The sequence below is a fragment of the Solea solea genome, chromosome 21 (genome assembly GCF_958295425.1).
Source record: "Solea solea chromosome 21, fSolSol10.1, whole genome shotgun sequence".
NCBI lineage: Eukaryota > Metazoa > Chordata > Actinopteri > Pleuronectiformes > Soleidae > Solea > Solea solea.
Window position 1 is genome coordinate 8539130 of NC_081154.1, and position 13446 is coordinate 8552575.

Genomic DNA, 13446 nt, shown 5'->3' on the forward strand with positions numbered 1-13446 from the left:
AACTTTAATATGAGCTCACAATCTAAAACAAGACAATAACAAGAACTAAAAAAATGATTTTATTTGTGCATTCATTTCTGATCAGAAAGATTAACTCACATGATAGTGCCAAAAGTAATGAATGAATATTTGTATCAGCATTTAATCCTAAAAGGGACGTTTTGCAAATAGTATTTGTAGTTTAAAGATATATTATTCCTTCTACAACTGTAAATAAAAAAAGGGCAATTGACTATAAACTTCACAATTTGCTCAACACAAACTCAGTTACACAATTTCAAATTAGTATGAAGAAATGGCAAATCGAACATCACGTGGACAAAGAAGCCAGGATCAAGGCAAACGTCAGTGCAACTTGCAGTTTATTATTAGAATATTTACAGATAGAGAAAGAGAGAAAGTAAAAGTGACTCTTTATATATCTGTTGTTTACTCCCCCCCCCCATCACACTCATAAAGTGGTTAAACGCCACCAGTGTTGCAGAGTAGACATTACTTCTCATTAGTGCTGTGGAGAGTTCATTAGTGCTGAAGTTTGTGTGTACACTTGATGTTACCCAAGAGAACAACCACACTATTGGAGAGTGGAGCTCTACAAGAATGAAAAAGTTGGTGTTTTTTTTTTTAACTGTACCTCTTTGTTGGTCCAAGCCATTGGTCTCCTGAGTAAATCTGAAGAATTATTATTATTGTTATTTTTTTTTAAACCAATGATGAAGGAATATATCTAATGCTGACAGGTCTGATCTTTCTGCTGCTGGATTAGTCGTTGTTTAAATCTCCTGAGTAAACTGAGGAGGCGGGTTGTTGTTGTTAGGACACCCACAGGACAAACGGACGAGACAAGTGCAGGTTTTGACTCTCTATGCTGTGACAGTTGGTGAAGAAAGTCCTGAACAAGCATTTATGTTCTTCGCACAATGGATCTCAGCACAGTCTGTGAACGTGAGGATGTGTTGCATTTGTAAACATCCGTGTGCATCGACCTATGATCTCACGGGGGGGGGGGGGGGGGGGTTAGATGGCCAGCGTGTTGTGGTTTCGTGTTAACATCCCAGCACCTTTTTAACCACAATGCATCTCTCCACACACTAACATGAACAAGAAACCCAATAACAGTGTTTTCTGCTTTTTTATCATACAGGAAATCATTTGTTCACTTTGGCTTTAAGAAGCGAAGGTCCTTCATTTGTACATAATTGTTTGTTAAATCATGACCTGCTGCACATTTCCTCTGTGAAAAACAACACATTGGACTTAAACTGTTCCTGATTTGAAAATGTTTTATCGTGGCCATATTGCCAAGCCCTACTTGTGGCCAAAGAGAGACATTTTGTGTCACTGCTTAGTGGGTAAGAGAGGAAATGTGCAGGGTTATAATTTATATTTAGCGTGGCGGTGGCGGCGGCAAATATTATAGAATAGGTCTATATACTGACTTAAAGACACTCCAATTTGAAGTTGATGAATAAAACATGTTGCATTAGACTTTTACTCTGACAAAACATCTGTCTGCACACAGCTTTAAATATTTGTACACATATTGATATAGGAACATACATTTATAATAACTGGGAGTCATTAAAGCCCTCTTGGTTTTAATAATCAAGTATCGGCACTGACGTAAAGTTTCTATCATACACCATTATTTTCTTTCATCAGGTTGTACTTTTTTTTTCAAGGATAATATCAGTTAGTTTTTCACTTGGTTTACTCATGATAACTTGTGACCACTCGGTTATGTGCTTGAATCTGCAACATCACTCAAATCAAGGTGGATATCAATGTTTGGACAGATTGTAATTCAGATAAACCAGATTAAAATCCCAAAAAAGGATGCATTAAGAAGATGGGGATACGCTATATAACGTACTTAATTACAATGCTTGGTTTTGAAACGTCTTTAAACCATGTCATGTTTCTTGTGAAATTCTGTGTAGGGCCAGGATTTCCCCCAGGAAATTGGTTAGCAGAGGTGCTAAATGCTGCCGCAGATCTCATCCGTCATTGACACGGAGAACAAAATAACATGGAGGTATTGGAGATAGATCAGCTGCAATGTAAAAGTACAATATCAGTTTAATCACGCGACGAGCTGAATCAAACAAATCTCCAGTTAAGTTACTGATCTCTTTCTTGCACTTGGCCACTATAATATAAAGCACTGCCACTGCTGGTTTCACCTGACACTTCAATATATTTTAAAATAGGGCATCATTTTGCACTGGAGATATTTAAGCTACTCCTTTTTTCAGGTTTTCAGGTAAAACACTGAGAGAAACCCTGGTTTTACGGTTTTGGGCTGATGACAACAGCACTTTTAAATGCTGTGTCTGGAAGTAAATTTCCACTTCAGTAACTCACCAACAAACCTGTTACACAAAAACATGAGAAACAATAACATACAGTATCTGGTGGTACATCTTTTATATAAACTGTGTGTGCACTAACTGTCGACCCAAAGCCGATGAGCTTACTGGCTCTGGTGTGTTACTTGCTAGTAACAGGCAAATAACCTCTGTCCAGACTTAGTAAAATAAATTCCAAGTATAAACTGGGATTATCCTTTAATTTGTTATTCCTTGACTCCCATTGAAAAAACCCTCATAGGAAAGTTAGTCTGAAACAAAGCCCCCAGACTTAAGGGGATTCAGTGTTTTCAGGATTTTGGCAGTGAGGTTGAAGATAACTGACGCAAAGACTAGAAACCTATGACCAGCATCATCCTGCTGCCACAGTCACTATGAGTGCTTATGTACTGCATGACATCTCTTCTGTACTAACCCAGCTTAAATGCATGAGTGGGTGTGATGGGACACCCCCCACCCCCCTTCACTAGAAATTGCACATTTAACTGAAAGCCTCAGATTAGCTGACATCAGTAACTTTGTGTTGTTTGGTTTTCGTTTTGTTTTTTTCTTCAAAAAAAAGCAGGTCTCGAAAACAAAACTACATTTGTGATAGAAAATAAAACCCACATATCAAAAGAAGAGTATCGTCTTTTTTTTCTTTTTTTTTTCTAAAAACCCTGCAGAGATAACATTGCGGATTGGAGGGATGAGTCTGGCATAGAAATACATTTCACTCAAAAACCTGCCACTGTTCACGGCAGTTCACAAGCCTCGATCTCATGCAGCCGGTGGTGTGTGTGTGTGTTATTGGGTGGTCTGGGCAGTGGAGACGTTTAAGATCTTTAGGAAGACTGAGGAGAATCTCAGTTGATAGCTATTTTTAAACTCTTAATACCTAAAGTATCCCATGCAGTGGGATTTTGACCTCACTACTGTAAATCAGTGTGCAAGCATGTGGGAGAAACCTCACCAACATGAGCCATGTGGTGATCGACATTTGCAAAAATATATCTTCTTTTTTTTTTTCTTTTTTTTTTGCCTTACAGATAGACAATATAAAGAGTAAATTATACATGTAATATATACAGTATATGCATGTATATATGTGGGGACTAAAAACGAATACATTTATATAGGCTTTGCTAACTTAAAGTGCTAAGATACGTCCATTTTTGACCAGGCTGCAAGCATAAAGCATATATTCTGACTAAACTTTTCCTCCAGTCACGAAGAATATGCATCACTGTCCGTGCCCTGCCCTGCAGGGCATCATCAAAAACTCAAGTTAGGGTAAAAACCACCGTCAGGCGATGATCCAAACTTAACATTCATATTTTCCAGCTTGTCGTTTGATGAAATGTGACACTGGAATGTTAAATACTTTCTTAACTGCCATGGAAAGGTATACATTTCTTCTGTTCCAACAAAAGTGAACTGGCGTCAAACTAAGCAGTCATAATTCCTTCACAGTATCATTCTCCTATTACTTCAATATCAAAACTAAAAGTATGTCTTTGTATGACTAATCACTTTCCCTTACGTACCGAATATCCATCACATCATTTCGAACAGCCACTTTCGACCAGATCATAGTCACTGCTCTGAATCCCTTGCAAAGTATGATGCAGTGTGATTGTGGGGCAGAATATCTCCAAGCCGGTGTACAATATTTAAAACTAAAAGGTAACAATAGTCTCTCAAAAAAAGATGCCTCAGATCTCCCTGATCAGTTACTCATGAACACTGAAACTAACTCTTTGACATGCAGAGCTCGTGTGATGCGCAAAACAACACAATACCTGAAACTGTGCACAACAAGAGTCATAACAAAACAGCAGCAACCAGAGCCAGTGATTATACAGGCAGAGCTTTCTAAAGAGCAGTCAGTATAGGGCTCTGCATGTAGACTCACAAATCCAAGACGGACCCGTGTGTTAGGTCCTTCTCCCTTTTGAAAGAAATAGGGGAAAAAAAATAAAAAAGGCCCCATGTGCCATTTTTGCATCCCTACCTACAGATTTTGAACCCACAGCTCACTGGATTCCACAGTTGACTTTGTGTTCGGCCAGGTCTGACAATCTCTTACATAATCTATAAGGAGGAGAGCGCAGATGTGTATGTGAGCTGGTTGCCATGGCAATCAGATCTTGCTGTTCTCCAGGTGGGAGTCGATGTGCTTGATGAGCGCGTCGTCAGGGTAACCGACAGGGAATATCAGCTGGCAGAGAGGGCAACTGCGCATGTCACTCTCCTCAGTCTCCATCCAGAGCTGCGGAGGAACACACACACACACACACACAATGTAATGGCAGGTTAAAACATAGGTGATCTTGATACACTGGATTGTATTAGTCACTGTGGGAGGCAACAAAATGACAACCCTACTCATTCAGTGATCACTTCAGACAAACAGGAAACCCAAATGGTAATAAATCCTTGTGGAAACTCTCATCAAAATTCCAACTCACTGTTTAATTCAGTTTCAAGATGATTGTAGAAATATTTCCACATATTTTTCTTGTGCATCTGCATCTTTTGCGTCTATCTTGTTTAGCCTAACTTGGCTCAATACCCACAAAAAATGTTATTTTTAGTTATTATCCCAATGACACATTTCTTTCTTATGCTTTTTCTCTGGCTTTCTAACCTACTCGTGTCTTTGTGATTTCAACATTTCTGAAATAACACAATGGAAGACCTGTATGTTGTAATTATTATAATTATTCAGTATTTTATTTTACATACAACTCTCTTTATCTCTATAGCCGTACATCTGTGCGGTGTTGGTGAGCACAGGTTTTTATATTTATTTATAATTCTCCTGATGTACTGGTTGTGAAACAATAACACAGATATAGTTCTAGAGGAGTTGTGTAAACCAGACCCAGAGTGGCCCCTTCCCTTTAACACTTTAAGACTAAACACACCCTTGTATCAGCCTTGTATGTAATGCACGGTCATTGGGGCTATATCAAACTTCTCATCTTGCCCTGAGAAATGAAGCAAATAAGCGTACATCTCTCAACGCTGAAGGAACTTGGAGCTAGGTTGAGTCATGTTGGAGGCAGATGTCTTCAGATGATTATCACATGCAGTGTGGAGAAAGTGACTGTTACTGTAGAAAGTTACAGTCTTATAAAAAGATATTTTCTGTTACCCCACCCTGCCATTTTGACACTAGACACATTTAAATGTAACCCTGAGGCAACTTTTCACTTGATGTCAATCACTTATTGTGTTAATTAACTCGTGCTTTGACTCACATTGATTGAGGGCCAGGACTGAGCGTGCTCTGCTGACATGTACCCCGGCTGTGGGTGGCAGCTGAGGGTGTTAGGCCTCTGAGGGATGGGGAAGGCCGAGCAAGATGCCGGACCTCTCATGACACTGCTGGGCACTGCTGCAGAAAGCACTCCCAGAGTCCGTGGTGGGCTGATGGGATGAGGGCAGGTCCACTCCTCCTCATCTTCAGAGGATTGCATGGGCTGGGGGGCTGGTGTGGAAGGAGGAGGGGGCTCAAAATGAAGGTGGGCCACCTCAGACAGTGGGAATGGCATCTCTCTGGAGTGGCGCATGGAGCTCTCGCCGAGGCCCCCTTCTCCCCCCGCACCACCTTTATGGGGAGACGGGGAACCCCTATGTTGCAGTCCACTGTGAGGAGAGCCCACATGTTGTGACTGTTGTTTTGAGTAGCTCTCGACATAAGGCCGAGGCTTGGGTAGGGTGGAGACGGGGTCCAGAGAGAATCGGGGTGGGCACTGATAAGCCGAGGGGTCGGCAACCTCTGAGTAACTCCTCCTGCCCTGGAAGCTGGCCCGCAGGTGCTGGCTCGGTGGCCGGCAGGAGTAAGAAGCCGGTCCATTGTTGACGTCCAGCAGGGGCGAGCGACGGTGCATGTCGGGCGAGAGGCGCTGCAGTACCGGGGAGCGTCTCTGTTGAATTGGAGAGTGGTGTGGCGGAGGCGGCACTGGAGAGTGGCGCTGTGAGATGGGCGAGTGGCGCTGAGATACCGGAGAGTGACGCTGGTGGTGGATGGGAGAGTGACGCTGAACTGAGGCAACACAGAGGATAAACAACACATGAGCTTGGTTTTGGAAAAAAAACAATGGCAACCTGTTACTATACTTAATGGGATTGTGTGTTCTTTTGTTCGAGGGATGTTCTTCACGAATTGGGCTGAACCTTTTAATTTTAGTTCCAGTGATATTTTAGTGTTTCCAACTATGTGGTTTTGGCAAAGTTTTGCTGTTTGAACATAATATCTGCATGCAGGCTAAGGCTGAACAATAAATCCTTTTCAAATCAAAATCGTAAGGCAAGTAGGTACATGAAAAGGCTGCAATTTAATCATCCATCCATCTTCTATCGCTTTTTATCCTCCACATGAGGGTCACAGGGGGGCGCTGTGCCAATCTCAGCTGACATAGGGCGATAGGCGGGGTACAGCCTTGACAGGTTGCCAGTCCATCTCAGGGCCACATACAGACAAACAACCATTCAGTCTCATTCAATTCAGAAATGTCCAAAATAATGCATATCTTTAAGTATTTATCCTTGCATTAGATTAGACTCAAATATAGCTCTTGTTGCTGGCACATCAACTGTTCTATTTTGTGGCCCTGAAATGATAATAATAAGATATTTGTTGCAGAAAAAGCCCCCCAGATCATGATGGCTCCCCCTCCACTGTGCCGTGTAGAAAACATCTCAGGTGGGGTCTCCTTGTCATGCCAGTAACGTTGGAAGCCATCAGGACCGTCAAGGTTAAATTTTTTCTCATCAGAGAATCAAACTTTCTGACTTTTTTGTTCCATAACCCTCAGGATCTTTTAAGAAGTTTAAAATGACTGTCTTACTGCGTCCAACCTCAGCAGCAATGGCACGCTGCGAGAGGCCCTGCTGATGCAGCTCAACAATCCGCATTTTTGCGAAGATTTAGGCTTTTAAAGGCTGTGGTCTTAAACTTTTGATCAGCTGACGAACAGCCTATTTCAGTTTAATGGTTGTTTGCAATAAATTGCTTACTCAAATTTCTTTTTTTCTCTCACTCCCACTTCTTCTTTTTGTATTTTGAAGCACTACTTCTTACCTTCTTAAGATCCAACAGTGCAAAATGTAAATTCTTGCAATTTTTCAACTGGTCTTAAAATTTTGATCAGGAGTGTATGTATCTGCGCAACAAGGGGAGACTCGTGATGTACTTGTTCATGCAAGTTCTTATCTCACAAAACAGAAATGCAAGAAAAGGTTGTGCTGCGTATAGTAAAAAGATTCTGATCTGAACGAGTACAATTGTAGTGTTTCCTGTAATGATGAGACGTGTTAATGAGTCACTCACGCTCACCACTTCGGCTCCACTTCCCATTTCAAAGAGGAAACATCATTTATGGCCAGTTGGTGAAGGTGTTAAACGGGAGGGGCTGTTTGCACTCTTAAGTTCTCTCTGAGGCCTCCATATGAGCAGGAAACACTTAAATACCTATTAATCTTAAAGTACGTGACCCAGGACTTCCCCTTATTATTTCAACGTATGACAAAAAGAATATACCTAGTTGTTATAGAGGCAGTCAAACCACTTGCACGATCTAGTAACTAGCTATGGTGATATAAAAAAAAAAGTTGGACAGACTTGTCTTTCGTTGTATTTCCCACGAATAGCTGAATAGAAACAGTTTTGCCGTTTGTAACGGCACTGCGTGTGGTGCCAGTTTGTTTGTGGTGGCAGCGAATGCACAGTTGAGAGACATTAGCTCTGTGTACAGGAAAAAGAAAGGTGTTGCTACAATGCTGTTTGACACTTTTAAGTGTACGTCTGTGGGTACTTCTAGTCAAACGTTAGAAAACTGTAGCAACAAATCAAAACCGTACTGTACATTCTTGTTAATCATGTCATTCAAACATTACCCTGTGGTAATACGGCGACATCATTTTCTTTAAAATTACATCAGATTTTTTTTTTTTTTTTACAAAACATGAGCAAACAATAAAGAAAATCTCATTGTTTTTGTTAAAGTTACACAATGCTACACAGAAATGTGGCCGCCAAGAGACATTTCAGTGAAAGTAGATATTAAATGATACTACAGGTCACATAAATAATAACAGGATGTGCAAACAGGAAGTCACACAAAATTCTCACTATTTAATTTGAAAAAGTAACTTAACTTAATGGCTTAACTGTAATTAATATTTTTGCAAAGTTATACCAAACTATCAAACAGTAAATGTGTGTTTTACTTTCTATATTTGCAGTAGTCGGTAACGTCATAAATGCAGGACTTGTGTACTGTAATAAGGGAATTAGTCATTTTAGTCACACTGCTAATAGTGATAGTGAATTTGTCCTCTGCATTAAACTCATCCCTTACCAGCAGGGATGGCACACAAGCTGGGCACAGGAGCAGTGGGCAGCACTAATCTGTGGCCAGGGAGCAATGGGGGATTGGGTACCTTGCTCAGGGGCACCCCACCCCTTGGCCCATCCCCAGATTGAACCTGTGACCTTCTGGTTAAAAGCCCAATTCCTGCCAATAAATGAATGAGAGACACTGACCCAGTTTTTTCACACATAAATGATCACAGCATGCAGATGCTAACCTGGACTAGCCTGCTCCTGTGAGGCTTTCCTCAGAATCTCCATCTGCTTGGAGCTCAGTGCTTGGAGACGGCCCAGCTCCTCTGTTAACTCCGTGTAGGCCAGAGCCAAATTCACCCTGGGGGAGGAAGGATGCAGTTATCATAACCATTGCACTTGACATGAGTATGTGTTTTAATAAATCACAACTGAGTATATGCAAAGACTTAAAGCTTGGTTCATTAAATTTAAATGTACATCCTTCTGATTTGAAACCACAGTAAAGTGCACGACAAATCCACGCTGAACTTCATCCCCACGTCAAATGGACTGAGTTCAAATCTGGCTGGCTAATTGAGAGGCTTAAAGGCTTATATTTTTAGAGTCGTGAGCCACAGCGCATAAAATCACACCATTTAATGCAAGATGTGTCATGACTCTCTCAGGGGCCGTACTGACAGAGCAACACTATTTCCAGAACCATAAACAACGATTGGTTGGCACACCAGCTTCTGTGTCCTTTAACCATGGCAACAAGCTGAGTTAGTCTTATCTCTCTGTCGTGGTGTTGATCTCAATCCCACAATATAAATAAGCATGAATCAACTATTGGACAAATGGAGTATTCTCTAAGCACACTGTTTGCAGATTTAAAGAGTGGTGTTCACTGTATGTGTGGGTGAGAGCACAGACTTTTGTCTGATCAGATAGAAAGAAGCAACTACTATATGGTAATTAGTCACCGTTTGTGCTGGTTACCCTCAAATCTGATTATGGACAACGTATCTCAAACATCTCACTACCTTTTTTATAAACTCTGCAGGCTTGACTTGAAATTGACTCAGGCCAGAGCTGACAGCGGTAGATTAGACTGTTAAAGATAATCAGTTCAAAAGCTACCACTTTGAGTCATTTCTTGTACCCAGACTGGCATTTATAAAAAAAATTGTGTTTGATTAGAGTCATAAAGGCAAATAAATATGCGCAGTTTTTTTTAAATGATGTGTTTTAATCAACTTGTGATCAAATTGTAAAATGTACAGATGCGTCTATATCTATCACAAAGATCAAGACAAAAAAAAAAGGATGCTGTTGCAGACATGTACCAGACAGTTGCCAGACCTTAATCACTCTCCAAAAACTCAATTTAACTTCTGTCTTTGTGAGAATTTGACTTGCATTCCTCCACAGAGAGCGAAGTATATTAAAGAAAAAAGACACAATATTCTGAACTGTGGCACTCGGCCTACAACATGGCGTCAAATTAGAAAAATATTCCCCAGTTCTACTGCACACCAACTTAAGTGTGTGTAAGCCTTTTATTTTTTTATTATTTATTTATTAAATTTTCACCACTGAGCTACGATCGAATTACATTTCATATTCGACAAATATTGGCTAAGACACGCACACTCATTGTAACACTACATTTTTAAAATAAAAAAAAAACCTCATAAATAAGTCAAAACTTCCACTGGTTACTTGTGTTTTTGTCTCACGTACGTTTCCACCAACCCACTGTGACTCAGAGAAGAGGAGGGTATCAAACCCCCTTCATCCCCCAACCACGTAACTGACAACATCCTTGTTTGTGGTGTGTGTTGGTGGAACCTCGTAATAACACAGAAATGATTTAGGGTCATCTGTGCTGCTGAACATGCACACACTTCCCTGCATGTGGCTTTGGATCTTAGGCCTCCCAAACACTCTTTAGTGTTTTTCGAGCATCAGTAGGAAAATAAGAATCATGTAGGTTACTTACTGGCAGCATGGTGGGTGAAGTGAGTGGTATAATCTGATTGCAAAGATGCCCGTAAAATGTAATTAATACGCTTCTTCAGTTACGGCTCCGTGTGCGCTGTCTGTCTTTCTTTGTCAGTGCAGATGTATGATGTGTTTCCCAACGGTTTACATTCATGCACCTCTTCCGTTTCACACTAGTAATGTGTTGCTTTTCAAATTTTGCGTTCTTGAACTCAGGTCACACTTGCATCACCTTGCTACACTCGTGGTCCCGTGTAGTAAAGCTGATGTTTAAAATACACAAGGGCACACATTCAGTCACTGTCTGGTGTTTGAAAATCTGTGAAGTGTCTCCGGATGTCTAAAGCATGTGCCAGAGCATTTGTTTCAGTTTTTCTTTTTAATGTCAAATATGTGTAATGTGTAAATATGGTACAATGTACATTACAGTGCGTGGGAGGCGTGCGATCATGCAGATGCAGCACCGACGGAAGGCCCTCGCGTGTGAACTGATGATTGGTGTGTGAGATAGAGAGAGAACGATGACCTTTGATCTCCGCTGTCACTGCAGGCGCCTGAGAGAGATCTGCACTTCTTTTTTTTATTGGCAAAATGACAAATGCCTCTTTCTCAAAGCAGCTAGAGCTCAGTCACGCACATTAACGTTAATTAACAGTGGTAAGCAAGATGTGCTCTCAGTATTGGGTGTGTGTGTGTGCGCCAGTGTGTTTCCGATGACGAGATAACTGAAACTTTTCTCGGAAAGAAGAATGATTTTGTTTGGACTGATGACGCGAGTTCAGCTCTGGAATGCAAAGTCAACAAAACATGCAGGAAAATGTACACCTACCTCTGCAGCAATTATGCGTTTAGACAAAAACAAAGGAGCCCTGTGGATGTAGCATAACAAGCAGTCATAGAGTCCGCAGTAGAATGTATGTTTTTGTACAAAAATAGAAAAAAATAAAAGTGTGGATGCAGCAGAACAGACCATGGAGGGGCTTTTCACACGCTGCAGTACATTCTCTGCCATACTTCTGCTATGTGCATGAGACACTTTCAGCTAAACACAAGGAGGTGTCAAATGGCCCTCAACACCAAGCCACAGTGCAATAAACATGCGGTGAAAGTTGCTTCATAGTAAAGCAACGGAGAAATGGGGCTAAATATGAAAAGTTATTTCTGATCTGGTTAATCGTGTTTTCTTTTAAATAATATTCCAACATGAAATAGGAAATGTTGTTCAACACAAATCATCATGTTGTGATTTATTGGAAACAGCGCTCACTTTCTGAAAGCTGAGAGAGGCATTAGTCAGCCGTTCAGGTGTAGTGCCAGGTGGCTGCCTGCGTTTCCACCAGAGGCTTGTGGTTGGGGGTTGTTTGCATAGAAGTTTTTGAGCGAGGAGGACAAAAAAAAAAAAATCCACAAATGTAATGATGAAACATGTGACGTGTTTCCTCGTCTTTCAAAAAAAAGGTCATGCTGCTACAAGGTGGATATTTCAAAAATGATGTACTGTGCATTTACGGGTATTAAAACAACTTTCTGGGTGCGGGGTGTGCCGTCACTGCAGCAACACACACTCATGTAAGATGTTTAATAAGCTGTAAGATTTTTTAAATGACCTCAGTTCAGAACTACTCCCAGTCCCCCAGTAGTGTAAGTACAGGCGTTCAGAGAACCATCAAAAAGATTTCAGAATTGTTATTTTAAGTTTAGAATTTAGGCTTTTTTTTAATAATGAAATGTAGCCTACATTTTAGATGACACAAATGTTCCACAATATTTTCTCCTCCTGGTTATAAAACAATGATGATGATGATGATGATGATTAGGTCAAAGGTGATGTGGGAATATATTTTCAAAGCAAAACAGACACAATCTTCTAAATCAATCTGTGCAGTTTACTCTAAATGGGCCCAATTACAAGAAAACGTTCCAGGAAACAACATATAGGCATCATAGGTTTCAGTGGGAGTACGTGATATTGTTGAGTAAAACCAAAAGGTGACCAAGGTTCTGGAAAAAGCAGTGGGTTTCCACCACACAGTCACTCAAAACTCTGCCTCTCTACCGCACCATATACTTTCAGTTTTCTCCTTATCGAAACATTTGCGAGGTTTCATTGTGTGTGAGTCAGCTGTGGTTTTTCTTTTCTTTTTTTATGTTTTTTTGGGCTTCCTTTTTTACCTGTGGAAGCAAAGCAGGTATGACAATAAAGCTTCTTTTCTTTCCTCTCAGAATAGGTGTAATACATTTCTCTCATCAGCTGAAACACAGAAGATAAAAAAAAGTACACACACTTGTATGGAGGATGAAAAGTAGGTGGATGAGCGTGGCCTGAGAGAGATGTCCAACAAATACTGTGCAGACTTGAGGAAATGGACAGGAAGCTGTTGTACTCCATGCTTACACTGCCCCCTGCTGCTCACACTAATCTGCTGCCAAACCTCCTGGTGCAAGTGTGAGACACACTGCTGTTATTTTTTGAATTCACATATAGTAGATGATGGAACAAAGGCATCCTTTGTGTCCGAACTATAATATCACTTTATTATTGCTGTGTTTCAAACCATTTATTCAAAAAGGAGATCATTTTCTAATGAGGTCCCAAGAGGTCACACTGAGCATATGGCTGCAGAAATAAGCAGTGGCTTCTGATAGAATGTCTCTTTATTCTCATTTCTTTTCTTTTCTACATTGTTTCCATAGATAACACTCATCAACCTTTGTTTACGTCCTGCTTTCCTTCCCTCTCTCCTTGTCCCTCACTGC

General features: G+C 40.7%; 1 protein-coding gene across 1 annotated transcript in view; it reads right to left on the minus strand.

Moving 5' to 3' along the window:
• Positions 1–344: 344 nt before the first annotated feature.
• tbkbp1 (TBK1 binding protein 1) overlaps positions 345–13446 on the minus strand; it is a 47110-nt gene continuing 34008 nt past the window's right edge. The window contains exons 8-10 of the mRNA XM_058621234.1: positions 8949–9064; positions 5615–6402; positions 345–4620 (exon numbers count right to left, since the gene is read on the minus strand). Coding sequence (XP_058477217.1) covers positions 4492–4620; positions 5615–6402; positions 8949–9064 — 1033 coding nt within the window. The 3' untranslated portion in view covers positions 345–4491. The remainder of the gene's footprint in view (positions 4621–5614; positions 6403–8948; positions 9065–13446) is intronic.